The sequence below is a fragment of the Lepidochelys kempii genome, chromosome 23 (assembly GCF_965140265.1).
Source record: "Lepidochelys kempii isolate rLepKem1 chromosome 23, rLepKem1.hap2, whole genome shotgun sequence".
In the NCBI taxonomy this organism is placed as follows: domain Eukaryota; kingdom Metazoa; phylum Chordata; order Testudines; family Cheloniidae; genus Lepidochelys; species Lepidochelys kempii.
In genome coordinates, this window is record NC_133278.1 from 12,372,248 (window position 1) to 12,399,033 (window position 26,786).

General features: G+C 58.5%; 1 protein-coding gene across 2 annotated transcripts; it reads left to right on the forward strand.

Annotated features, from left to right (window-relative positions):
• The first annotated feature begins 11,750 nt into the window (after positions 1 to 11,750).
• Positions 11,751 to 25,086, forward strand: LOC140902236 (platelet glycoprotein VI-like). Of its 2 annotated transcripts, none has more exons than XM_073322120.1 (6): positions 11,751 to 11,786; positions 20,574 to 20,612; positions 21,807 to 22,088; positions 22,958 to 23,050; positions 23,484 to 23,576; positions 23,728 to 25,086. In XM_073322120.1, the coding sequence occupies exons 1-6, from the start codon at positions 11,753 to 11,755 to the stop codon at positions 24,135 to 24,137; spliced, it is 951 nt and encodes a 316-aa protein (XP_073178221.1). In that variant the 5' UTR covers positions 11,751 to 11,752; the 3' UTR covers positions 24,138 to 25,086. The 2 variants fall into 2 exon arrangements, with proteins under 2 accessions (XP_073178221.1, XP_073178222.1); XM_073322121.1 differs by having other exon boundaries at positions 23,731 to 25,086.
• Positions 25,087 to 26,786: the final 1,700 nt, after the last annotated feature.

Genomic DNA, 26,786 nt, shown 5'->3' on the forward strand with positions numbered 1-26,786 from the left:
CCCTCCTGACCCCCCATGGGGGCTCTCAGGGCCACTACATACCCCCCAGATGATCCTCCACGTCCCCCCTAGGGGGGCATGCCCCACAGTTTGAGGACCACTGAAATAGGGTGATGAGCTGTCCTGGGACTGTCCCAATATTAGGGGATCTGCCCTCTCGACGACCCTGTTCCCTGTTGTCCCAATATTTCACCCTGGCTCACCCTAAAAGAAAACAAAACAAAAACATCCGTGTCCCTTCCCTGCGGAGCTGAGCGCTCTGTGCCATGGGAATAAAACAAAAGGAACTTTCCAATTGTTTTCCATCATAAAACCAAACCGTTGCTGTTGAGAAATGGGGAGACAAACATTTGGATGGTGCCTGCATTTTTTCCCCCACAGCTGAAATAATTCAGCCCCATTGACCCAGATTTCCTAACGGTCCCTGTGTCGTCACATCTGTACATTTCACCCCAAACAACTTTAGGCTGCATAACTTCACCCAGTTCTAACTGAAACTCACCAGGATCTGAGAATCCCAGGGTCTGTGTCCTCCGCCCCAGGGCAGAGGGGTAGGAGCCAGCCCCGGCCATGACTGATGCCCTCCAACTTGGGTGTCACTGGGCTGAGGTGGGTACTGGTGCCAGCCTGTCTGTGTGGAGAGAATTGGCCTTGTGAGTGGAAGCTGGCGAGTGAAATGTGCGGCTTCAACTCCCTCTAGTGGCCGCTCCGCAGCAGAGGGTGGGGAGTTGGCCCAAGTTCCCAGCTGTTCTCCCTGAAGGTTCCTGGTTCTGTCCCCGCTCTCGGCCTGGCCGGGAGCCAGGTTAGAAAAGGGTCGCCCCTGACATGCTGCCAGACCCCGGAGACAGGGTTGGGAGTCGCCACAAGTGACAACGAAGGTTTGTTTCTAGCCAGTTTGATTTGAGGGAGTGGCGGCACAGGAGAGACATTCCCCCGGCAGGTGAATTTTCTGGTGATGTTTGGGCAAAAATCAGACATGAGGTTTGGGAGTTTGAGAGATTGTGAAGGAAATACACTGAGAGCAGGCCCAGCCCCTCCAGCAGGGGGCAGGAGGGGGACACACACACTGAGCGCAGGGCACCCCCTCCAGCAGGGGGCAGGAGGGACACACACACACAGCGCAGGGCACCCCCTCCAGCAGGGGGCAGAAGGGACACACACACACAGCGCAGGGCACCCCCTCCAGCAGGGGGCAGGAGGGACACACACACAGAGCGCAGGGCACCCCCTCCAGCAGGGGGCAGGAGGGACACACACACACAGCGCAGGGCACCCCCTCCAGCAGGGGGCAGAAGGGGGACACACACACAGCGCAGGGCACCCCCTCCAGCAGGGGGCAGAAGGGGGACACACACACACAGCGCAGGGCACCCCCTCCAGCAGGGGGCAGAAGGGGGACACACACACACAGCGCAGGGCACCCCCTCCAGCAGGGGGCAGAAGGGGGACACACACACACAGAGCGCAGGGCACCCCCTCCAGCAGGGGGCAGGAGGGGGACACACACACACACAGCGCAGGGCACCCCCTCCAGCAGGGGGCAGAAGGGGGACACACACACACAGAGCGCAGGGCACCCCCTCCAGCAGGGGGCAGAAGGGACACACACACACAGAGCGCAGGGCACCCCCTCCAGCAGGGGGCAGAAGGGACACACACACACAGAGCGCAGGGCACCCCCTCCAGCAGGGGGCAGAAGGGGGACACACACACAGAGCGCAGGGCACCCCCTCCAGCAGGGGGCAGAAGGGGGACACACACACAGAGCGCAGGGCACCCCCTCCAGCAGGGGGCAGGAGGGGGACACACACACAGAGCGCAGGGCACCCCCTCCAGCAGGGGGCAGAAGGGGGACACACACACAGAGCGCAGGGCACCCCCTCCAGCAGGGGGCAGAAGGGGGACACACACACACAGCGCAGGGCACCCCCTCCAGCAGGGGGCAGAAGGGACACACACACACACAGCGCAGGGCACCCCCTCCAGCAGGGGGCAGAAGGGACACACACACACAGCGCAGGGCACCCCCTCCAGCAGGGGGCAGGAGGGGGACACACACACAGAGCACAGGGCACCCCCTCCAGCAGGGGGCAGAAGGGGGACACACACACACAGCGCAGGGCACCCCCTCCAGCAGGGGGCAGAAGGGACACACACACACACAGCGCAGGGCACCCCCTCCAGCAGGGGGCAGAAGGGACACACACACACGCTGCCTTCCACACGCGCTTCACTCAGAAATTCTGACCGAGCCATGGCCACTGCTCCAGACCAAGGTTTGCAAAGGAGCCAAAGGAAATTAAGCACCCAGATCCCATTGGACTCCACTGGATTAGTGCAACTCAAGATTGGTTCAAACCCAGCCCAGAATGTTGTTGTTTATTCTTATGTATTAGGTGTAATATGGTAGTGGTAGGAGCACCAGGCATTGATCAGGGTCCCACTGTGCTAGGAGCTGTATGTTATCTACTAGGTGTATTACAGTAGCACTGGGAGCCCCATCATGGCTTAGGACCTCTGCACTAGGTGCTGTACATTATCTACTAGGTGTATTACGGTAGCACTGGGAGTGAATGAGAGATGATCAGTCTGCCAGGGGTTGGCTGTGAGGAGCCCTGAAAATAAAGCCAAGCAGCTTCTGTTGGATGCACTAGAGATGGGGGAGGTGGCAGAGGGCTGCCAGGAGAGGAGGGGCCCGGTTGAAGCAAGGGGCTGGGAGAACAATCTGGCAGTGCTCTGGGTGGCCAGCAGCCAGGAACGTCGGCCCGGGCCTGTTCGCTGGCACTCAGAGATCTAAGAAACAAGCCAGGTTTGAAGCTGACGCAGCCTGAACTCCCAAGAGGGGAGTCACAGCTGCTCTGTAATGGACTCTAAGCAGCAGGCGCCAGAGGGTGAGACGGCGACTCTGGGAGAGGTTTGCCTCTGGGTCCAGCCGAATGGCCTGGCACAGGAACACAGATTTGGTCAACTCCCATCAGATCAGCCCCTCAGTTAGCCCTGGATCTGTGCTCTGGCAGGCCGGCTGCTCCGTAAAGAGGAGCGAGGAGCGCACGTTTCGCTCACAGAGCACGGAGCTGACTGGCAACTTATTCAACCCCGCGCACTGCTCGGTCCATGTGACCCAGTCACTTCCAGCCATGTTCCCTGTTCTCCCCGGGTCTGTCGCTGGGCTTGGGTTGGGTCTGCAAAAGCCAGGGCTCCCAGCTGCTGCCCCAAGACCGGCCCTTTGGCACCGGAGGCCCTGTCTCTCTCTGTGGCTCCCTGCAGTGAATAGCCCAGCCAGACACCTGCAGAAAGCTTGGACCGGCCTCTCCAGGGTGCAATGCCCAGGGGGGATTTGCAGCGACACTGGCAGCCTCCGCAGAGCCATTGATGGACTCCGGCTCCGGCTCTCTCTCCCATCTGCCCCAGGCCAGGCTCCTGAGTCCCTCCAAACGGCTCCTTCTCTCAGTCCCCTGAGTCCATGTTCTCCAGCTCCACTCCCAGATCCTGCCAGTCGGGGTTTCCTGCTGATTGTCCAGTCCTTGGGGGCTTCTCTTGGTGTCGCTAAATCCTCGGTTGATTTGGGTCGGCCAGAGCCACTTCTTCAATGATTCCAGTCCTTCCCCACCACACACACACAGCGAGGTGACACCCCCACCCCTCCTGTGCCATTCCAGGATCAGTATTAACCCTTTCGCACCTGCTGGGTAGCCATGCCATGTACATAGGGAAACTGAGGCATGCCTCAGATTCAGGCAAATATGACAGAAAATGCCCACTTCGTCACACCAGGCACCTGGGAAAAGCAGTGGGCCGGGAAACGCAGGGATGGGAGTGCAGGTGGAAGAACCAGAACAAGGGGCTACCCCAGCCAGCACCTGGCATGCCACGAAGGAGTCAGCTCTGCCCAGAAGTGCGGGACAATGAGGGAATGAGCACGCACCCACATTTGCCGAGATTCCTTCCCTTGGGCTGGAAGCTGCCCGGCTTGGCCAGTGCCAGGGGGCAGCCGACAGGACGGTCTCTTGGCTCTATTGGGTTATGAGAGGGGAGCACGGAAATGAGGAAATGTAGGGGAAAGGGCTGCCGGATCTTCTGGAAGAGCTGAAAGAGGAACTGGGCCTGGCACGTTGACACTGGGGGGCCAATGTTGGGCGACCGTGAACCATGCCAGCCATGCACAGAGGCACCAACTTTATGATTTCCTGAGGGCTTCTCAACCCCCACCTCCATCCCAAGCCCCGCCCCCACTCTACCCCTTCCCCTCGTACAGGGGAAACTGAGGCATGGAGCAGGGTAGTGACTTGCCCATGGTCACCCAATGGCAGAGCCAGGGTTAGAACCCAGGTGTCCTGTGTCCCAGTCCAGTGCTAGAGCCATGAGGAGCCCCGTGGCCCTGGCTGGAGCATGAGACCATCTCCCCGAGCCCTGTCCCTCCTAGAGAAGCCAATGGGGGGGTCCCAGTCCTAGAGACAAGGACCCATCCCCTGCCCCATACCATTGCTAGAGACCCCACTCAGGCACGCAAGTCCCTTTGCCCCCTCCCCCCATTCTCTAGCTCTTTCGCAGCAGAATGCAGCCCCACAGGTAGGGCACCATGAGGGCACAGGCCAAGCATGGGGCTGGTGAGAGCGCGGCTCTGAGTTTCCCTGCCCCCCTTGAGGGCACTGTGACCCAAGCAAGTGACCCAAGGAGAGCAGCAGCTGGGGCCGGGCACAAAAGGGGCCGTCCCAGGCACCAGGCCCCCAAGAAACATTTCGCCTGAGAGGCGTTGACGTCCATGCAAGCTCCAGCAGAAAAACATTTGGGAAGATCCAAACTGGGAGCGGAGAATTGCCTCCCAGGTTTCTCCTTTAGGTTCCTTCCCACTACCAGTGTTTTTTGCCTCCTTGTGATCAGGGCACCCTCACGCCAGGCACAGCCCAGACACAAAATCACCAAGATTGTGGTCCCTAAACCAATGGCCAATTATCATCTAGGGGCTGGGGCTCTCTGCTCCCTCTAGAGGGGAGAGGAGGCAAAGCCTGCTCTGTCCAGCCTGATTTACATGCTTTTTACCCATAGTCCCACCTGATGAGTTTGGCTGCTCTACTTGGCAAGTGCTCACACTTTGGTGTGTAAATGTGACAATAGGTTATTATCCTCGCTGGACTCAAGATGGGGTAGGGGGCTGGGGCATGAAGCCGCCTGGCTGAGGGGTCACCCCGAGTGTACAAGCAATGTCATTTGGTTGGATAATGAAATGGGTAGGGAGGGGGATAGGAGGTCTGGAAATGAGGCGAGGCGAGGCGAGGCAGGGCAGGGCAGGGCAGGGCAGGGCAGGGCAGGGCAAGGCAAGGCAAGGCAAGGCAAGGCATTTTGTGGGGTTCCTATCTAGAGGTTTACTTCCCTGCCCCCGTGAGCACAAATCTGTGGGGCACTCGGAGTGGAGGCTTATTGGCTGTGAGGTCAAGCTGAATGTGGTGAATGGACTTCACAATATGGCTGACAGTGGTAATACAAGGCCTGATGCAATGCAGCCCCCATCTCAGTGAGTGTGTCTGGGCAGTGCCCCATATGACGGGGCCCCGACCTCGGTGTCTCAGTGTCTGGGCAGCACTGGGCATGACGGGGCCCCGATCTTGGTGACTCTGTGTCTGGGCAGCGCTCGGCATGACGGGGCCCTGACCTCAGTGGCTCTGTGTCTGGGCAGCGCTAAGCACAAGGGTACATATGGGCCGTGCTGAGCGGATGTGACGATGTGACTCAGCAGGGATGGGGGAGTGTTGACCTGGGAATGTGCCCTGGGGATGGGAGACCTGAGAGCCTGTCACCTGAGCCAGGAGGGGGAGGGGGAGGTAACATCTCTGCCCAGGAATGTGGACGGAGGCTGCAGCAGGGAACCTGCTGGGTGGGTTTAGTTTCAGTTTGGGGCTGGGTGGAGGAACACAGGGAACCCCAGGGCTGGGGTCTAAGCTCCCTGCTCCCCCAGAAGGACTTGACTGAGGGGTCCTGGTTGTACCCACAAGCTCTGTTGTGGACTGTGTTCCTGTTGTCCAATACACCTTCTGTTTTACTGGCTGGCTGAGAGTCTCAGTGGATCCCAGGAAGAGGGGTGCAGGGCCTGGACTCCCCCACACTCCGTGACAACTGGTGGCAGCGGTGGGATGTACTGCACCCCGTGAACGGCGCTTCCTGCAGTAAGTGACTGGGGAACAGTAAAACGAAGGGGAATTGACAGGGACCAGGCGTGCTGAAGATTCAGAGAGAGACGGTTTCGGGGGGCGGTTAACCCCTGGGAATGTGTGACCAGAGAGAAGGACTTTTGCAGTAACAGGGTCCCCCGGGGGATTGCAGCGAGCGGTCCCAGGGGCGGAGGAGTCTGCAGCTCGACCCTGGCAAAGAGGTGGTGACCTCAAGAAGAACTGGCACACTAAGGGCTTTTCCTGGAAACCGTGGGAAGCTGCCCGGCCTGCGAGTGGCCAGCAGGGAGATGTACGCTAAACGCCTTAAGAGCGACCTGGTGGAGCTGTGCAGGCAGAGGGGGCTGCGCATCGGGAGGTCCACCAAGGAACAGCTGATTGCCCAGTTGGAGGAGAGGGATCGCTTGGATGACCCGATCCCTGTCCCTGAGGGAAGCCGCCCGGCAGACGCAGCATGGGCCCTGGGGCCTGACCGGGCTGGGAGGGGTCAGACTGCTGCCGAGGACATCCCGAGACCCTCCCTACCTATGCCTGGGGAAGGGGTTGGGGGAAGCCCAGTGAATACCGAGGGCACCCTGACCCCGGCACCCAGCAGGGGATCCTCCCGGCGGAGCTCCCCATCCCTGGAGCGGATGCGGCTGGAATGGGAGAGGGAGATGAAAATGAGGGAGCTGGAGGATCATGAAAAACAACGTCAACATGAGGAGAAACAACGTCAACATGAGCAGGAGGAGAAGGAGAAACAACGTCAACATGAGCAGGAGGAGAAGGAGAGGGAGCATCAGGAGAAGGAGAAACAAAGACAGCATGAACTGGAGCTGGCCAGGCTGAAGAGCAGTGGGGCCCCGGCTGCGGTGAGTGAGGGGGGACCCAAGACTGCAAGGAACTTTGATAAGTGCTTCCTGGCCCAGCGGAAGGAGGGGGAAGACATGGATAGCTTCCTGACGGCCTTTGAGAATGCCTGCGAGATGCACAGGGTTGACCCTGCAGACAGGCTCCAGTTCCTCACCCCCTTACTGGATCCCAAAGCCGTGGAGGTGTACAGCCGGATGACAGGGGCGGAGGCAGGGGACTATGAACTGTTCAAACAGGCCCTGCTCCGTGAGTTTGGGCTGACCCCCGAGATGTACCGGAGAAGGTTCCGGAGTCAGCGTAAAACGCCTGAGGTCACCTACCTACAACTGGTCAACCGGATGCAGGGGTATGCCCGCAAGTGGACAGCTGGGGCCCAAGCTAGAGAGGACCTGCTTGGCCTAATCGTACTGGAGCAACTGTATGATCAGTGCCCTTCCGACCTGAGGCTGTGGTGGGTGGACAAAAAGCTCGAGAACCCCCAGCACGCAGGGCAGCTGGCCGACGAGTTTGTGAACAGTCAGTCAGGGGGTAGCCTGGGGGAGTCCCAAAAGAACAGGCCCCCCCCGATGCAGAGAGAGAGTCACCAGGGGGCCTCCCAGCGGGGAAATAGGGAGAACCCCCTCCCACGGGGAACGCCTAGCGTCGAGCCCCTCCGACCTGCTCGAGGGGACCAACGTGACCTGAGCTGCTATCACTGTGGCCAGAGGGGCCACGTACGGTCCCAGTGCCCCGGGCTCAGGGACAGACTGAGCAGACCCAACCTACCCAGGGTTAACTGGGTAGGGACCCAGCTGGACGAGGGGCAGACGACCCAGAAAAGGGGGGCTGCCAGTTTACCACCTGCTCAGGAGGGAAGAGTACCCCAGGCCAACTCCGCCAGAGGGCTGGAGGCTCTGGACTCAGGGTGCTCGGTTTACAGGGTGGGCGCGGGGCTGTCCCTCCGGAGAGAGTGCCTTGTTCCCCTGGAGGTGGATGGGAGGAAGGTCAATGGATACTGGGATACGGGCGCGGAGGTGACGCTGGCCCGGCCTGAGGTGGTGGCCCCAGATCGGGTGGTGCCCAACACCTACCTGACCCTGACAGGGGTGGGCGGGACCCCATTTAAGGTGCCCGTGGCAAGGGTACACCTGAAATGGGGGGCCAAGGAGGGCCCCAAGGATGTGGGGGTACACCACCATTTGCCCACTGAGGTTTTGATGGGGGGACACCTAGAGGACTGGCCAAGCAAGCCCCAGACCGCCCTGGTTGTGACGCGTAGCCAGAGCCGGCGAGGGGCACTGCACCCTGACCTTGGGGAGGGTACCACACCGGAGGCACAGGACCCTACCCTGGTGGGGGGGGAGCGCCGAGGGGCACGGCTCAGAGAGGCTGAGGCCTCAGCCCTGGTCACTAAGGGGGAACCGGGCCCCGTCCCTGCCCCAGCCGCTGAGTTCCAGGCCGAGTTGAGGAAAGATCCCTCCTTGCGGAAGCTCAGGGACCTGGCCGACCTCAGTGTGGTACGGACCATGAGGAGAGGTTGCCAGGAGAGGTTCCTGTGGGAGAAGGGGTTCCTGTACCGAGAATGGGCTCCCACAAGGGAAGTAGAGTCCTGTGGGATCAGGAGGCAGCTGGTGGTCCCCCAGAAGTATCGCCGCAGGCTCCTGTACCTGGCCCATGACATCCCCCTCGCAGGGCACCAGGGAATCCGGCGCACCCGGCAGAGGTTGCTACAGAACTTTTACTGGCCCGGGGTCTTTACCACGGTCCGGCAGTATTGCCGATCCTGTGACCCCTGTCAGAGGGTGGGGAAGGCCCGGGACAAGGGGAAAGCGGCTTTGAGACCTTTGCCCATCATAGAGGAGCCTTTCCAGAAGGTGGCCATGGACATCGTGGGGCCTCTCAGCAGGACGACACGGTCGGGGAAGAAATACATTCTGGTGGTGGTAGATTTTGCCACCCGCTACCCCAAGGCAGTGCCCTTAGCTTCCATTGAAGCAGACACCGTGGCCGATGCGCTCCTGACCATTTTCAGCCGAGTGGGGTTCCCCAAGGAAGTCTTGACAGACCAAGGCTCCAACTTCATGTCGGCCCTGCTCCGGTGCTTGTGGGAGAAATGTGGGGTCCGGCATGACTGGGCCTCAGCTTATCACCCCCAGTCCAATGGGCTGGTGGAGAGGTTTAACGGGACGCTAAAGATGATGCTGAAAACCTTTATGGACCAGCACCCGCAGGATTGGGACAAGTACTTACCGCACCTGCTGTTCGCGTACAGGGAGGTGCCCCAGGAGTCTACCGGATTTTCGCCTTTCGAACTGCTATATGGAAGGAGGGTGAGGGGCCCCCTGGACCTGATGAGAGACGAGTGGGAGGGGAAGGCCACTCCCGATGGAGAGTCAGTGGTGGAGTATGTCCTGATCTTCCGAGAGAGACTGGCTGAACTCATGGGCCTGGCCAGGGAGAATCTGGCCAGAGCCCAGAGGAAGCAGAAGGTCTGGTATGACCGCACGGCACGGGCCCGTGCCTACGCCACCGGGGATCCGGTGATGGTTCTCATCCCAGTGAGAAAGAACAAACTACAGGCCGCCTGGGAGGGCCCTTTCAAGGTCGTCAAGCAGCTCAATGAGGTAAACTATGTGGTGGAGCTGTCTAACCGGGTGCACCACCGCCGGGTGTACCATGTGAATATGATGAAGCCATATTATGCCAGGGGGAATGTGGTGTTGGCCGTGTGTGGACAGTGGGAAGAGCAGGGAAATGACCCTTTAGTAGATCTATTCCCTGGGACCAGAGCTGGTTCCCCGCTGGAAACAATTCCCCTCTCGGATCAGCTAACCCCTGCCCAGCAAGCTGAGGTCAGGGAGGTGCTGCATCCGTACCGACAGCTGTTTTCCAACCAGCCTGGACGCACTAATCTGACTGTCCACCGGGTGCAGACAGGGTCGCACCCGCCGATAAGATGCTCCCCCTTCCGAGTCACAGGGAAAACTGCTCAGGACCTGGAAAGAGAGGTCCGGGACATGCTGGCTTTGGGGGTGATCCAGCCATCGGCCAGCCCTTGGGCCTCGCCGGTGGTGCTGGTCCCCAAAAAGGACGGGTCGGTCCGGTTCTGTGTGCACTATCGGAAGCTCAATGCCATCACTGTATCTGATGCCTACCCCATGCCCAGGCCGGACGAGCTCCTAGACAAGCTGGGAGGAGCTCGGTACCTTACCACCATGGACCTTACAAAGGGCTACTGGCAAGTGCCGCTGGATGCAGATGCCCGACTGAAATCGGCCTTTATCACCCCTCTGGGGCTCTATGAGTTCCTGACCCTGCCTTTCGGCCTCAAGGGAGCGCCGGCCACCTTCCAGCGCCTGGTGGACCAGCTACTGAGGGGGATGGAGAGTTTTGCCGTGGCGTATATTGATGACATCTGTGTCTTTAGCCAGACCTGGGAGGACCACGTGTCCCAGGTTAGACAAGTGCTGGACCGACTCCAGGGGGCTGGGCTGACTGTAAAAGCGGAGAAGTGCAAGGTGGGGATGGCGGAAGTATCTTACCTGGGCCATCGGGTGGGGAGCGGCCGCCTAAAGCCGGAACCAGCCAAGGTGGAGGTGATCAGAGACTGGCCCACTCCCCACACCAAAAAGCAGGTCCAAGCCTTTATTGGGATGGCAGGATACTACCGAAGATTTGTGCCCCACTTTAGCGCCATAGCCACCCCCATCACTGAGCTATGCAAGAAGGGGAAGCCAGACAAGGTGGTCTGGACCGAGCAGTGCCAGGTGGCTTTCCGGGCGCTGAAGGAGGCTCTGGTCAGTGGCCCAGTTCTGGCAAACCCAGACTTTGACAAGCCCTTTGTGGTGTTCACCGACGCCTCTGACACGGGACTGGGGGCGGTGTTAATGCAGGAGGATGAAAAGGGGGAGAGACACCCCATCGTGTACCTGAGCAAGAAGTTGCTACCCCGGGAGCAACACTACGCGGCCATCGAGAAGGAGTGCCTGGCCATGGTGTGGGCCCTCAAGAAACTAGAGCCCTATCTCTTCGGGCGACACTTCACCGTCTACACCGACCACTCTCCCCTGACCTGGCTGCGCCAGATGAAAGGAGCCAACGCCAAACTCCTGAGATGGAGCCTGCTCCTGCAGGATTACGACATGGACGTGGTCCACGTGAAGGGAAGTGCCAACCTGATAGCGGATGCGCTGTCCCGGAGAGGGGGTCCCGAACTTCCCCAGGTCACTGGTCAGCGTGACCCCGCTCAGTTCAGTCTCGAAGGGGGGAGAGATGTGACGATGTGACTCAGCAGGGAGGGGGGAGTGTTGATCTGGGAATGTGCCCTGGGGATAGGAGACCTGAGAGCCTGTCACCTGAGCCGGGAGGGGGAGGTGACACCTCTGCCCAGGAATGTGGACGGAGGCTGCAGCAGGGAACCTGCTGGGTGGGTTTAGTTTCAGTTTGGGGCTGGGTGGAGGAACACAGGGAACCCCAGGGCTGGGGTCTAAGCTCCCTGCTCCCCCAGAAGGACTTGACTGAGGGGTCCTGGTTGTACCCACAACCTCTGTTTGAGACTGTGTTCCTGTTGTCCAATAAACCTTCTGTTTTACTGGCTGGCTGAGAGTCTCAGTGGATCCCAGGAAGAGGGGTGCAGGGCCTGGACTCCCCCACACTCCGTGACAGCGAGTCTCTGGTTTCCTGTTCTACCCGCGTTTCCTGCCCAGCACTGGCTGCAGCATCACTGCCCAGTTGCTGCCATGGGCCCCGAAGCCATGGGCCATGCGCTCGTCCTCTTCCTCATCTGCTGTGAGTAGCTTCCCCTGCCCACCCCCTAACCCCACCCTATGGCTGGAGTGTCCCCCCACCCAGCCCCCACCCCATGGCGAGAGTGTCTCTCCGTCCAGTCCTCACCCCGTGGCCGGAGTGCCCCCCCACCCAGCCCCCATCCCGTGGCCAGAGTGTTCCCCCCCAACCACCATCCCATGACCGTAATGTCCCCCTGCCCAGCCCCCACCCCATGGCCAGAGTGCTCGCCCCACCCAGCCCTCATCCCGTGGCCGGAGTGTCCCCCTACCTAGCCCCCCACCCCATGGCCAGAGTTCCCCCCCATGGTCAGAGTGTCCCCCTACCCAACCCCCACCCCATAGCTGGAGGGCCCCTCAAGCCTCCGTACCCCGTGGCTGGAGTGTCCCCCACACACCCAGCCTCCGTACCCCGTGACTGGAGTGTCCCCCACACACCCAGCCCGCCCACCCCGTGGCTGGAGTGCCCCATCCAGCCCCCCACCCCACTCAGAGGCTGGGATGTGCTTGCTTAGGGACTCTGGAGTCCAGCTGTTTCGTGCATCCTTAGAGGAGGGACAGTGCCAGGGTAGCCCCCTCTCCACACACACACCCCCAGACCCTGTCCATTGCCCCCCTCTGCCCCCCCAGACCTTATCCACTGCCCCCTCCTCTTGCTACCAGATTTGCCCATGACTTTGGGGTATGCTCATTTATTAGGGTTACTCTTTGGGTGGTGGGGGGGGGTTCCATATTTCTATTAACATGCTGCTTATGTCAGTGGTGTTCTCACATGGAGCTCTGCCTCTCCCTGCTGCAAGTTCCCTCCCAACGGAGCCATCCCGCAGGACCTCGGTTCCCTCCCAACGGAGCCATCCCGCAGGACCTCGGCTCCCCAGGGCTGGGTTCCTCCAGCCCCAGAATCTGACAAACACACACACACATTAACAGAGTGTGTCTGAGAGGACAGGGTTAATCAGCACTCCCAAGCTGACCCCTTATATGTCCATGGTCTCAGCAGACTGGGTCGAGCAGCACCTCCAAGCTGCCACCCTCGTATGTCCCAGGTTCAGCACATCCCTATCCCCACTTTCACGTTACAATTGTTGTCGTAATAACCCACTTGATGAGCAAACCCCACAGGATTTTTGGGCGCTGCCGGGAACTTTTAGCTTAGGTACGAGGAGCGTTGCTGCAGAGCGAATGAGGAAACCAAAAAACACCCACAAAGGGGGGGAGGGAGAGAGAGAGAGAGAAGCAACCAGCTTAACTATGAAAGTTATTTATTGCCAGGTGTCACAGAGTGTGGGGGAGTCAGGGCCCTGCACCCCCCACTTCCTGCCATTCACCATGACTTTCAGCCCGCCAGTAAAACAGAAGGTTTATTAGACAATAGGAACACAGCCCAAAACAGAGCTTGTTGGTACAGAGACCAACACCCCTCAGTCAGGTTCATCTTGGGGGTGGGGAGCCCAGACCCCGGTTCTGGGCCTCCCCCATCTCCCCAGCCAGCTCCAAACTGAAGCTTCTCCTCCAGCTTTTGACCAGTTTCCTGGGCAGAAGGTGTCACCTGGCCCCAATCCCCTCCTGGGCTCAGGTTACATGCTCAGGTATCATCCCTCCAGTGAAGTCACCCCCTGATATCCCACCACCATCCAGCACCAATGCTGACAGTCCCAGTAAAACTCCCATGCAACATCCCCAGGTCAATACTCCCCACTCCCTACTCTGTCACATCTCTCCCCCCTTCGAGACTGAACTGAGCGGGGTCACTCTGACCAGTGCCCTGGGGAGTTCACGGCCCCCTCTCCGGGACAACGCGTCCGCTATCATGTTGGCACTTCCCTTCACATGGACCACGTCCAGGTCGTAATCCTGCAGGAGAAGGCTCCACCTCAGGAGTTTGGCGTTGGCTCCTTTCATCTGGTGTAACCAAGTTGGGGGGGAGCGGTTGGTGTACACGGTGAAGTGTTGTCCAAATAGATATGGCTCTAGTTTCTTAAGGGCTCACACCATGGCCAGGCACTCCTCCTCGATGGCCACGGAGTTTTGCTCCCGGGATAACAACTTCTTGCTCAGGTACACGATGGGGTGTCTCTCCCCCTTTTCATCCTCCTGCATTAACACCGCTCCCAGCCCCCTGTCTGAGGCGTCGGTGAACACCACAAAGGGCTTGTCAAAGTCTGGGGTTACCAGAACTGGGCCACTGACCAGAGCCTCCTTCAGTGCCCAGAAAGCCTCCTGGCACTGCTCGGTCCAGACCACCTTGTCTGGCTTCCCCTTCTTGCATAGCTCAGTGATGGGGGTGGCCATGGCGCTAAAGTGGGGCACAAATCTTCGGTAGTATCCTGCCATCCCAATAAAGGCTTGGACTTGCTTTTTGGTGTGAGGAGCGGGCCAGTCTCTGATCACCTCCACATTGGCTGGTTCCGGCTTTAGGCAGCTGCTCCCCACCCGATGGCCCAGGTAAGATACTTCAGCCATCCCCACCTTGCACTTCTCTGCTTTTACAGTCAGCCCAGCCCCCTGGAGTCGGTCCAGCACTTGTCTAACCTGGGACACATGGTCCTCCCAGGTCTGGCTAAAGACACAGATGTCATCAATATACACCACGGAAAAACTCTCCTTCCCCCTCAGTAGCTGGTCCACCAGGCGCTGGAAGGTGGCTGGCGCTCCCTTGAGGCCGAAAGGCAGGGTCAGGAACTCATAGAGCCCCAGAGGGGCCGATTTCAGCCGGGCATCTGCATCCAGCAGCACCTGCCAGTAGCCCTTTGTAAGGTCCATGGTGGTAAGGTACCGAGCTCCTCCCAATTTATCTAGGAGCTCATCAGGCCTGGACATGGGGTAGGCATCAGATACAGTGATGGCATTGAGCTTCCGATAGTCCACACAGAACCGAAACGATCCGTCCTTTTTGGGGACCAGCACCACCAGCAAGGCCCAAGGGCTGGCAGATGGCTGGATCACCCCCAAAGCCAGCATGTCCCAGACCTCTCTTTCCAGGTCCTGAGCAGTTTTCCCTGTGACTCGGAAGCGGGAGCATCTTATCGGCGGGTGCCACCCTGTCTGCACCCGGTGGACAGTCAGATTAGTGCGTCCAGGCTGGTTGGAAAACAGCTGTCGGTACGGATGCAGCACCCCCTGATCTCAGCTTGCTGGGCAGGGGTTAGCTGATCCAAGAGGGGAATTGTTTCCAGGGGGGCACCAGCTCTGGTCCCAGGGAATAGATCTACTAAAGGGTCATCTCCCTGCTCCTCCCACTGTCCACACACGGCCAACACCACATTCCCCCTGGCATAATATGGCTTCATCATATTCACATGGTACACCCGGCGGTGGTGCACCCGGTTAGACAGCTCCACCACATAGTTTACCTCATTGAGCTGCTTGATGACCTTGAAAGGGCCCTCCCAGGCGGCCTGTAGTCTGTTCTTTCTCATGGGGATGAGAACCATCACCTGATCCCCAGTGGCGTAGGCACGGGCCCGCGCCGTGTGGTCATACCAGACCTTCTGCTTCCTCTGGGCTCTGGCCAGATTCTCCCTGGCCAGGCCCATGAGTTCAGCCAGTCTCTCTCGGAAGATCAGGACATACTCCACCACTGACTCTCCATCGGGAGTGGCCTTCCCCTCCCACTCGTCTCTCATCAGGTCCAGGGGGCCCCTCACCCTCCTGCCATATAACAGTTCAAAAGGCGAAAATCCGGTAGACTCCTGGGGCACCTCCCTGTACGCGAACAGCAGGTGCGGTAAGTACTTGTCCCAATCCTGCGGGTGCTGGTTCATAAAGGTTTTCAGCATCATCTTTAGCATCCCACTGAACCTCTCCAAAAGCCCATTGGACTGGGGATGATAAGCTGAGGCCCAGATGTGCCGGACCCCACATTTCTCCCACAAGCACCAGAGCAGGGCCGACATGAAGTTGGATCCTTGGTCTGTCAAGACTTCCTTGGGGAACCCCACTCGGCTGAAAATGGTCAGCAGTGCGTCTGCCACGGTGTCTGCTTCGATAGAAGACAAGGCCACTGCCTCGGGGTAGTGGGTAGCAAAATCTACCACCACCAGAATGTATTTCTTCCCCAACCGTGTCGTCTTCCTGAGAGGCCCCACTATGTCCATGGCCACCTTCTGGAAAGGCTCCTCTATAATGGGCAAAGGTCTCAAAGCCACTTTCCCCTGGTCCCAGACCTTCCCCACCCTCTGACAGGGGTCACAGGATCGGCAATACTGCCGGACCGTGGTAAAGACCCCAGGCCAGTAAAAGTTCTGTAGCAACCTCTGCCGGGTGCGCCGGATTCCCTGGTGCCCTGCGAGGGGGATGTCATGGGCCAGGTACAGGAGCCTGCGGCGATACTTCTGGGGGACCACCAGCTGCCTCCTGATCCCACAGGACTCTACTTCCCCTGGGGGAGCCCATTCTCGGTACAGGAACCCCTTCTCCCACAGGAACCTCTCCTGGCAGCCTCTCCCCAGGGTCTGTGCGCGCTGAGGTCGGCCAGGTCCCTTAGCTTCTGTGAGGAGGGGTCTTTCCTCAACTCGGCCTGGAACTCAGCGGCTGGGGAAGGGATGGGGGCCCGGTTCCCTTTCGCTGGCTGGGCCTGAAGCCGCCGCCCCTCTGAGCTGTGCCCCTCGGCGCTCCCTCCCCACCAGGGCAGGATCCTGCACCTTCAGTGAGGTACCCTCCCCAAGGTCAGGGCACAGTGCCCCTCACCGGCCCTGGCTACCAGTCACGACCAGGGCATTCTGGGGGTTGCTTGGCCAGTCCTCTAGGTCCCCCCCCCATCAACACCTCAGTGGGCAAATGGTGGTGCACCCCCACGTCCTTGGGGCCCTCCTTGGCCCCCCATTTCAGGTGTACCCTCGCCATGGGCACCTTGAATGGGGTCCTGCCCACCCCCGTCAGGGTCAGGTAGGTGTTGGGCACCACCCGATCTGGGGCCACCACCTTGGGCTGGGCCAGCATCACCTCCGCGCCCGTATCCCAGTATCCATTGACCTTCCTCCCATCCACCTCCAGGGGAATAAGGCACTTGCTCCGCAGGGACAGCCCCGCGCCGACCCTGTAAACCACGAACCTTGAGTCCAAAGCCTCCAGCCCCCCAGAGGAGCTGGTCTGGGAAACTCCTCCCTCCTGAGCAGTTGATAAGCTGCCAGCCCCCCTTGCCTGGGAAGCCTGCCCCTCATCTGGGTGGGTCCCTACCCAGTTAGCCCTGTGCGGGTTCGGTCTGCTCAGTCTATCCCTGAGCTTGGGGCACTGGGTCCGTATGTGGCCTCTCTGCCCACAGTAATAGCAGCTCATGTCCCATTGGTCCCCTCGAGCCGGGCGGTAGGTCCTGATGCCGGTTGTTCCCCTTGGGAGGGGGTTTTCCATGTTCCCCCTTTGGGGGGTCCCAGGGTGACTCTCTGTCTCTCTGCATCATGGTTGGCTTATTCTTTTGGGCCTCCTCCTTTCCACCGCCTGACCGGCTGTCCACAAACTCATCGCCAGCTGCCCAGCGGCTCTGCGGGTCCTCTGGCTCTTTGTGCCCCAGCCATGTCCTCAGGCCGGCTGGGCACTGTTCATACACTCGCTCCACTACAGTCGGTTTAACCAGGTCCTCCTCAGTCTGGGCCCCATCTGCCCACTTGTAGACATATCCCTGTATTCGGAGGGTCAGTTCCAGATACGTGACCTCAGGGGTTTTACGCTGGCTCCGGAACTCATCTCGGGAGTCAGCCCAAACTCACGGAGCAGGGCCTGTTTGAACAGTTCATAATCCCCTGCCTCCGCCCCTGTCATTCGGCTGTACATCCCCACGGCTTTGGGGTCCAGTAAGGGGGTAAGAAACCGGAGCCTATCTGCAGGGTCAACCCAGTGCAGCTCGCAGGCCTTCTCAAAGGCAATCAGGAATTCATCTATGTCCTCCCCCTCCTTCCGCTGGGCCAGGATGAGCTTATCAACGCTCCGTGCAGTCCTGGGTCCCCCCGCACTCACCGCAGCAGGGGGCTCGCTGCTCCTCAGCCCGGCCAACTCCAGCTCATGCTGACGCTGTTTCTCCCGATCCTCCAGCTCTTTCAGTTTTATCTCCCTCTCCCATTCCAGCCACCTCAGCTCCAGCAATGGAGAGCTCCGCCGTGAGGATCCCCTGCTGGCTGCGGGGGTCACAGTGCCCCCAGGGTTCTCTGGACTCCTTCCAGCCTGTCCCCTAGCCATAGGTAGAAGGGGCCTTGGGATGCCCTCTGCAGCAGTCTGACCAGCCGGGGTAGACACCAGTACCCACGCTGCATCTGCCTGGCTGCTTCCCTCAGGAACAGGGATCGGCTCCTCTGAGCGATCTTCCTCCTCCAGCTGGGCAATCAGCTGTTCTTCTGTGAGCTTTCCAATGCGCAGCCCCCTCTGCTGGCACAGCTCCACCAGGTCCCTCCTAAGGCATCTTCCTGCTGTTCCCTAAGTTGCTGTGGACTCGCAGGCCTGTGTGCTCTCGGCTCCCCACGGTTTCCAGGAAGAAACCCTAGTGTGCCAGCCCTTCTCCAGGTCACCACCTCTCTCCCAGGGTCAAGCAGCAGACTCCTCCACCCCTGGAATTACTCACCGCGGTCAGCAGGGGGACCCTGTTACTGCAAAAGTCCTTCTTGCTGGTGACACACGCCTAGAGGTTGAGCGTAGCTTCTCTTTCCCCCAAAAACTGCTCCTCTCTGAGCCTTCAGCACGCCTGGTCCTCGTCAACCCCACTTTGTTTTACTGCTCCCCCGTCACTTACTGCAGGAAGCGCGATCCATGGGGTGCACAACATCCCACCGCTGCCACCAGTTGTCACGGAGTGCGGGGGGAGTCAGGGCCCTGCACCCCCCACTTCCTGCAATTCACTGTGACTCTCAGCCAGCCAGTAAAACAGAAGGTTTGTTAGATGACAGGAACACAGTCCAAAAGGAGCTTGTAGGTACAGAAAACAGGTCCATCTTGGGGGCTAGGGATCCCAGACCCCGGTTCTTGGCCTCCCTTCATTTCCCCAGCCCACTCCAAACTGAAACCCGCTCCAGCGTTCTCCTCCAGCCACACACCCCTGGCTCCTCCTCCAGCCTTTGTCCAGTTTCCCGGGCAGAAGGTGCCACCTGGCCCCAACCCCAGTGAAGTCACCCCCTGATATCCCACCACCATCCAGCACCGATGCAGACAGTACCAGTAAAACTCCCACGCAACATCCCCAGGTCAATACTCCCCACTCCCTGCTCCGTCACACCAGGTAATAACCAGAGGGGAGCCAAACGAACAAAACAAGTTATAATATTAAATCTAACTTAAATTGATTATAAAAGTCAGGTTTACAAAACTAGAACTGATCACACAAGTCAGGGTCGGGAGGCTACACCTAGAGAGAGAGAGAGAGCTGGGTTCTCACCACTCTGTGAAGTTTGAATCGATCAGGGTCCCAGGTGGTGGGGGTAGCTGAGGGTCCGGAGTGCTGGAGACAGGCAGAGCCCCCAGCACGATCAGTCAGGAGAAGATGAAGTCCCAATGGAACCGATGCAGATTTTGGATCCAGGCATCAGAGCATTTACTTGAGCGTGGGTAGAGGGGTTTTTGTAGAGAAAGAACAATGGCTCCAGGGAGAACACTAGATTTGTCTGTGTGTAAACAAGGGAGGATACCAAAGTTGTTTTCTTCAGGCTAGACAACAGGAGCTGATCATTCCTAGCTACGGAGGGTGTTCCTCGGAGGGAGCTCACAATGCAGTTAGGGAGCTTCACTATTTTGGATACCAGTAAAGGATTCATTACTAGAATTGGGCTGATAACTGCTGAGTTGGGGGTGTACAGGCATGGGTTCATTAACATCTGGAGCAGAGATCCCCCAGCGTGCCGTGCTTCCCTGCTTCGCTGGTCCCAGAGTTCCCTGCGGGTCTTGCCTTGGGATCTCTGGTCTCCAGGCTGTAGGCTGATGGAGATGCCTCCTTGTCCCATCTCCGATGCAAATGAGGCCGAGGAGTTTCCTTAATCCTGTCACCCTCATCCCAGGGGTTTCGGTGGGTCTCCCACGGCCTTTCCATTGCTTTTTGTAAGTCTGTCTTCTGATCCGCTTTCGTGCAAACAGCGGCTGGGGGGGCGGGGAAGGTCTTTCATGAGTCATGGGTACTGCACCCTGGTTCCCCAAGAACACAGAGCTACTAGGTAACGCACTCCTCCACTGCTCCCCTCTGCCACCCCCACAGACCCCCTCCACCATCCCCCACAGACCCCTCCACCACCCCCACACAGGGCCCTCCTCCACTGCTCCCCACTACCCTCACAGACCCCTTCCGCTGCACCTCCACCGCCCCCTTCTGCCACTCCTCACAGACCTCCTGCACTGCCCCCTCCACTTCCCCACACAGGGGCCCCCTCCATGCCTCGACTGCCCCCCCCGCTACCCCCACAGACCCCCTTCACAGACCCCCATACCTCCCACTGCCCCCCTCTGCCACCTCCCCACACAGACCTCCTGCACTACCCCCTCCACTCCCCCACACAGGGCCCCCCACCACTCCCCGCACAGCCCCCTACCTGCTACCTCCCCTCCCACCTCCTGATCCCCTCCACCCCCAACCCCACCTGCTCTGCCCGGGGCTGTGTCTCTGGCCCAGTCTGGCTGGCTGGATGGGAGCCAACGGTGTGACCCCATCCCATCTCTGGGGGGGTCTCGGTGCCAGGGGAGCTGGGAGACCCAGGGGGTGCCTGACCCTTCCACCCAGGGCCCTAGAGCCCCGACCACCAAGGACCCCCGTTTGCCCCTCCAGGGCCCCTCCCACCAAGGACCCACCCTCCCCCCAGATTGACCCCCCCCCCGCTCGTTACAGGTGTCCTGAGGATTGGCCGCCCCCCGGCTGCTGCAGCACGTGAGTGACCCTGGGATGGGCATGGAGGGGGGCCTGACCCCTCCCCACCATGCAACCCTCTGGGAATCCCAGTGAGCCAGGCCTTCCCGCTCTAGGGAAGGGCTGGGCCATGGGAGAGAGATCTCTGAAGCCCCCTTAAAGGGTTGCCAACTTTCTACTCGCACAAAACTGAACACCCTTGCCCTACCCGCTGCCCCACCCCTCCTATGAGGCCCCGCCCCTGCTCTGAGACTCCCCCCCCCCGCTCCCACTCACTCCTTTCCCCACCCCCACTCGCTCACTCACTTTCACCGGGCTGGCTCATGGAGCTGGGGTGCAGGAGTGGGTAAGGGCTCTGGCTGGGGGTGCAGGCTCTGGGGTGGGGCTGGGGGTGAGGGCTTTGGGGTGTAGAAGGGTGCTCTGGGATGGGACCGAGGGGTTTGAAGGGCAGGAGGGGGATCAGGGCTGGGGCTGGAGCAGGGGGTTGGGGTGCGGGAGGGGGTCAGGGATGCAGGCTCTGGGCGGCGCTTACCTCAGGCATCTCCTGGAAGCAGCGGCATGTCCCGCCTCCGGCTCCTATGTGGAGGTGTGGCCAGGCGGCTCTGCATGCTGCCCCATACGCAGGTACCACCCCCGCAGCTCCCATTGGCTGCAGTTCCCAGCCAATGGGAGCTGTGGGGGTGGCAGTTGGGCCGGGGGCAGTATGTGGAGCCCCCCAGCCTACCCCTATGTGTAGGAGCTGGAGGGGGGACATTCCGCTGCCTCTGGGAGCTGCATGGAGCCAGGGCAGGCAGGGAGCCTGCCTTAGCCCCACTGTGCTGCTGACCGGACTTTTAACGGCCCGGTCAGCAGTGCTGATCAGAGCCACCAGGGTCCCTTTTCCACTGGGCATTCCAGTCAAAAATCAGACACCTGACAAACCCTTCCCCCTAGGGGGAGGGGAGAGGGCTCTGCCCCCCAGGGGATGTGGGTGCAGGAGGGGACAAGTCGCTGCCCCGGGGGAGGGTTATGGGGGAGGAGAGGGGTCTCTTCCCCCTGGGGGTTGGGAGATGGGGGAGAGGGAATAGGTCTCTGCCCCAGGGAGTGGGGGAGGGGGAGGGCAGAGATCTTTGCCCCCTGGGGTATGGGGGTTGTGGAGTGGGGGAGGGGAGGGGAAAGGATTCTGCCCCCCAGAGTGGGCTCTGCGTCTCATTGCCTCTCCCACTGTCAACCCAGACAAGGCCTCACTCCAGGTGACCCCGGCGGGGGGTGTGGTCCCTGCCGGGGGGCGGGTTTCCCTGCGCTGCCTCTGCCAGGTGCCCTGTGCCCGGCTCTTCCTCTACAGGGGCATGGGCCCTGTCCCGGTGCAGCACGCCGAGGCATGGGACCAGGCGGCTGAGTTCCCCATCGACTGCGCCGGCCCGGGCGATGCCGGCACCTACCGCTGCAGGTACCTCAGCCGATATGGGCAGCCCCGGTGGTCAGAGAGCAGCGACCCCGTCCGGCTGGTCGTGGGAGGTGAGTCCTGAACGTGCAGCTGACTCTGGGGTGGGGGGTGGGGTCTGGTTATACAGGAACACCTCATCCAGAGCAGAGATGCAGCCACCTCTGGGGTGAGGTGCGGGGCTGGGTATATGGGGACTCTCACCCAGAGTGGAGATGCAGCCACCTCTGGGGTGGGGCACGGGGACTGTTTAACAGCGCAAAGCAACATCCCAAGTGTTTGGGACAGGAAGTGAGGGAGAATCCAGTGGAAAGCGCAGAGGGTATTTAGGGCAGTCGTGTGGAACACACACACACACACTATGCAAGAGAAATTCGCAGGGATCCAGAGATGCTCTCCTGGAAGGAGCTGAATGAAGGGCCCCAGCTTCACTGCCCCTCTTCTCTACTCCCTTCCTTCCCTTCCCAGCTCCCACCAGTGAAAGCTACTTCTCTTCACTTTGCTTTCATCCTTTTTCTCCAGCACACACCAGCCGGGGGGCTTTGTACGTCACAAGTCACCAGGTCCAGTTGTGCCCCATCAGACTGGGGAGAATTAATTATCGGGCGTCTCGCTGCGGCGGGGTGGCCAGTGGGGGCCATGGGCTGAGAAGCCGAAGTCTGGTTTGTCTGGGTTGGGTGGGTTTTTCCTAGACCACTATTTTTAAAATCAGAATCAAAAGTTAATAGGGAAAAACAGCCAAGAACTCCCCCCACACACACTGGGGTTTGGCCAGGATGCCGGGGTTCCTGCCCCCCATGTGGGGGGACATGCCAAGAGATCTGTAATTCCCAGGTGCTGGCAGGGCAGGGGCATAGAGCCTGAGACAGCGGCAGGGGTAGCGGCCAGACAGACCGTGCTGGGTTTAAACACCCCTCCCCTCCCCGCACCATTCTTCGTACAGGCACCAGCCTGGATTCCAGCCCTGCCGCCCCCCTCAGAGACCCCAGCCCCACCACCCCAGCACCCCCGGCGCACAGCCACAGACCTCCGCCAGGTAAGTGATGTGGGAAACAGAGGCCCAGGGCTGGGTTCGGATCTCAGCCCCCCAGGGTCAATCCGGAGTCACTCCTGACTGCTGTGGGTCATATGGGGACCCCTCGCCTGGCGCTGAGATGTGGCCCCTCTGGGGTGGGGCACAGGGGCTGTTTAACAGCACAAAGAAACACCCCAAGAGTTTGGGACAGGAAGTGACAGAGTATCCAGTTGAAAACAGAGGGTATTTAGGGAGGTTGAACAGAATCCTCTTCCCCCCACCCCTGCTGGGGTTTGGCCAGGATGCCAGGGTTCCCACCCCCCATCTAGGGGGACATGCCAGGGGATCTGTACCACCCAGGCGCTGGCAGGGCAGGGTAGCGGCCAGACAGACAGGGCTGGGAGGTTTCTGGAGCCACGTTTAACACTCCCCCACACACACGCTCTTTGTACAGGCGCCAGCCCGGATTCCAGCCACTCCACGCCCCCCAGAGACCCCAGCCCCACCACCCCAGCACCCCCGGGGCACAGCCACAGACCTCCACCAGGTAAGTGATGTCGGAAACAGAGGCCCAGGGCTGGGTTCAGATCTCAGCCCCCAGGATCAATTCGGAGTCACCTCCGATTGCATTAGGAGCTCAGTGAGGTCTGATCCTAACACCCAGGAAGTGACTACAGACTGACCCCTCCCCTCTTTAGCAGCTACGGCCTCACACGGGCACTCGGATTTCACCCAGGGCAACATCGTCCGCCTGGGCCTGGGCACAGGGGTCCTGCTGGCCCTGGGGCTGGTCCTGGCTGAGTCCTTCTGCAGCTGGGGGAGACGAAGACCCTCGACCAAGAGAGCTGCCAGACGCAGGGGAGGGGTCCCCCCATCAGGGCATCTTGCCCCTCAACCACGACCTCCCCCGCTGGGAAGGATGCTCCTTACTCCCGACCCGCAGCCCCAGGAAGTCCAAAGCAGTCTGCGAAGCGTTACAAAGGGATCTCACAAAACGGGCGACGGGGCGACAAAACGGCCGATGAAATTCCACGTAGATCAATGCAAAGGACTGCGCATTGGAAACCGTAATCCCAACCATGCAGGCAAATGGACGGGTCTCAATTAGCTGTTACCACTCGAGAGAGAGATCTGGGGCTCAGTGCGGAGAGTCCTCTGAAAACAGCCGCTCAATGGGCAGCAGCAGCCAAAAAAGCCAACAGAATGCTGGGAATCATTAAGAAAGAGATGGATAAGACAGAAAATATCAATCGCCTCTGGATAAATCCATGGTAGGCCCACACCTTGAATACTGGGTGCAGGTGTGGTCGCCCCATCTCCAAAAAGATACATTGGAATTGGAAAAGGTTCCGAAAAGGGCAACAGAAATGATTAGGGGCTGGGACAGCTGCCGTATGAGGAGAGATTGATCAGACTGGGACTGTTCAACTTGGAACAGCTTAGACCCCCCCCACACCCCGAATTTCACCATTCATGCTCTGCAGTGTGGGGGTGCCAGTGACCCCTTTCACACAGGAAGCCTCTGAGTGTGACCCACCCCTTACAAATTAAAAAAAGGGGGTAATTTAATGGAGGCTCAGGGCTGGCAGCCCCATGGACCCCCATGTAACCACCTTGTGACTCCCTGACGGGTCACAACCCCCAGTTTGAGAACCCCTCTGCTAGAGCAGTGGTTCCCAAACTTCAACAACCTGTGAACCCCTTTCACTAAAATGTCAAGTCTCGTGAACCCCCTCCTAAAAATGAATATTTCCAGGGATTTTCTCTTTTACCTGAGTATGAATTATAAAAGCAGTGATCTCGGAAAAATAAAATTTGTTCTTATGACATGCTTATTACACACTATTTATTATTAATTATTATTTATCATGACAGTATTTTTATTACATTATGAAAACGGCAACACTCGTCCAAGATCTCACTTTCATAGTTTGTATCACTTTGACTAAGCCTGTTAGAAGACAAGGCTCTTAGGTTTCATCAGGGAGTATCAGATGTGAAACCGCATGAAAGGATTTAAGAAGCCAACTCAAATCATTCCTCCTACACAAGCATTCAGGTCTTGAGCAGTCCAGGCAAACAATGCACGGAACAACAAAGCTTAAACTTGTTCTTCATAATCATTTTAAAAAGAATACTAGCTGCCTATTTAATTTTAAAAACAGCCAAAAATATCCACCTCCCTTTCCATTTCTTGCAAGGAGTCTTGAAGTTTAAATCTCCTCAGTGTGATAGATATGCTTGCTTTGATCTGCTTAGCTCTTGGAAGTCCACGGGCTCCGGGCTGCTGGCTCCGTGCTGCCCGGGATCCCTAGGGACAGCTCTGTCTTCTCTGTCTGAATTTTTTCCCGAGAACCCCCTGTAACATTTCACTAACCCCAGTTTGGGAACCACTATGCTAGAGGGTCTCAACAACACAACGGTCAGCATTGAACCCGGGCCAGCAAACCAGTCGAGAGGATATGATGGAGGCCTATGAAAACCTGACTGGTGTGGAGAAAGTGAATAAGGAAGTGTTATTTACTCCTTCTCATAACACAAGAACCAGGGGTCACCCAATGAAATTGACAGGCAGCAGGTTTAAAACAAACAAAAGGAAATACTTCTTCACATAACGCCCAGTCAACCTGTGGAACTCCTTCCCAGAGGCTGTTGTAGACGCCAAACGTATAATGGGGGATGGATCAGTGGATAATAGCCGGTAACGTTGCGCTCCATAACGTTTTATGGAAATATGCTAATGAGTGTGAATATGTTGTAACTGGAATATGCTTTGTGCAAAAGGTCTCTTGCAAGGTATTATTACAAAGCTTATAATCTACTGAGTGTGGCCATCCTATTTGTATGACTGTATCATTCTTGTATCTGAAACTAGGAATACGAAAGTATAACTCTGAGGCCCTATTGTAATTATGCAAAGTGTGGGCCATTAATGGTGGTTCTGAATCTTGATGGCTCCCATTGACTAGGACAATTGGTTGTAAATGGCTCTGTTTACTTGCAAATCTTCATGTGTATGTGTAGGCCAGCTCAAAAAGAATGAAGGCTGGGGTCTCAAAGGACATGTGACCATGTCACATGATATTGGAATCCATCTTAAATCTGGTACTTTTCCATCTAGAAGGAGGGGTGGGGACCCAGAGAGACAAAAGATTCCCGCCTTGTGCCAAAGCTATAAAAGGGGGTGGAACAGAACAAAGTGGGTCCCAGCTATGAGAAAGCCCCTAGTTTCCACCTAAGATGCCTGCTGGAACTAACAAGGACTGTACCGGGGAAAGGATTGAGCCCAGACTAAGAAGGAGTCTAGTCTGTGAAAGAAGCTTATTGGAATATCTCGGAGGGTGAGATTTACCTGTATTCAGTTTCTTAATATATTAGACTTAGACTTGTGTGTTTTGTTTTATTTTGCTTGGTAACTTGCTTTGGTCTGTCTGTTATTACTTGGAACCACTTGAATCCTACTTTTTATATTTAATAAAATCACTTTTGTTTACTGATAAACCCAGAGTAAGTGATTAATACCTGGGGGAGCAAACAGCTGTGCATATCTCTCTATCAGTGTTATAGAGGGCGGACAATTTATGAGTTTACCCTGTATGAGCTTTACACAGAGTAAAATGGATTTATTTGGGGTTTGGATCCCATCAGGAGCTGGGTGTCTGGGCGCTGGAGATAGGTGACCTGCTGAGCAGGATTTGTTTAAAGTCTGCAGCTTTGGGGGCAAGGCCCAGACCCTGGATCTGTGTTGCAGCAGACT

Excerpts from the sequence above, each read along its gene's own strand:
- LOC140902236 (XM_073322120.1), top strand. The coding sequence starts at position 11,753 with ATGGGCCATGCGCTCGTCCTCTTCCTCATCTGCT. Across the intron at positions 11,787-20,573 it reads CGTCCTCTTCCTCATCTGCT|GTGTCCTGAGGATTGGCCGC; the intron begins GTGAGTAGCTTC and ends CGCTCGTTACAG. Across the intron at positions 22,089-22,957 it reads CGTCCGGCTGGTCGTGGGAG|GCACCAGCCTGGATTCCAGC; the intron begins GTGAGTCCTGAA and ends TTCTTCGTACAG.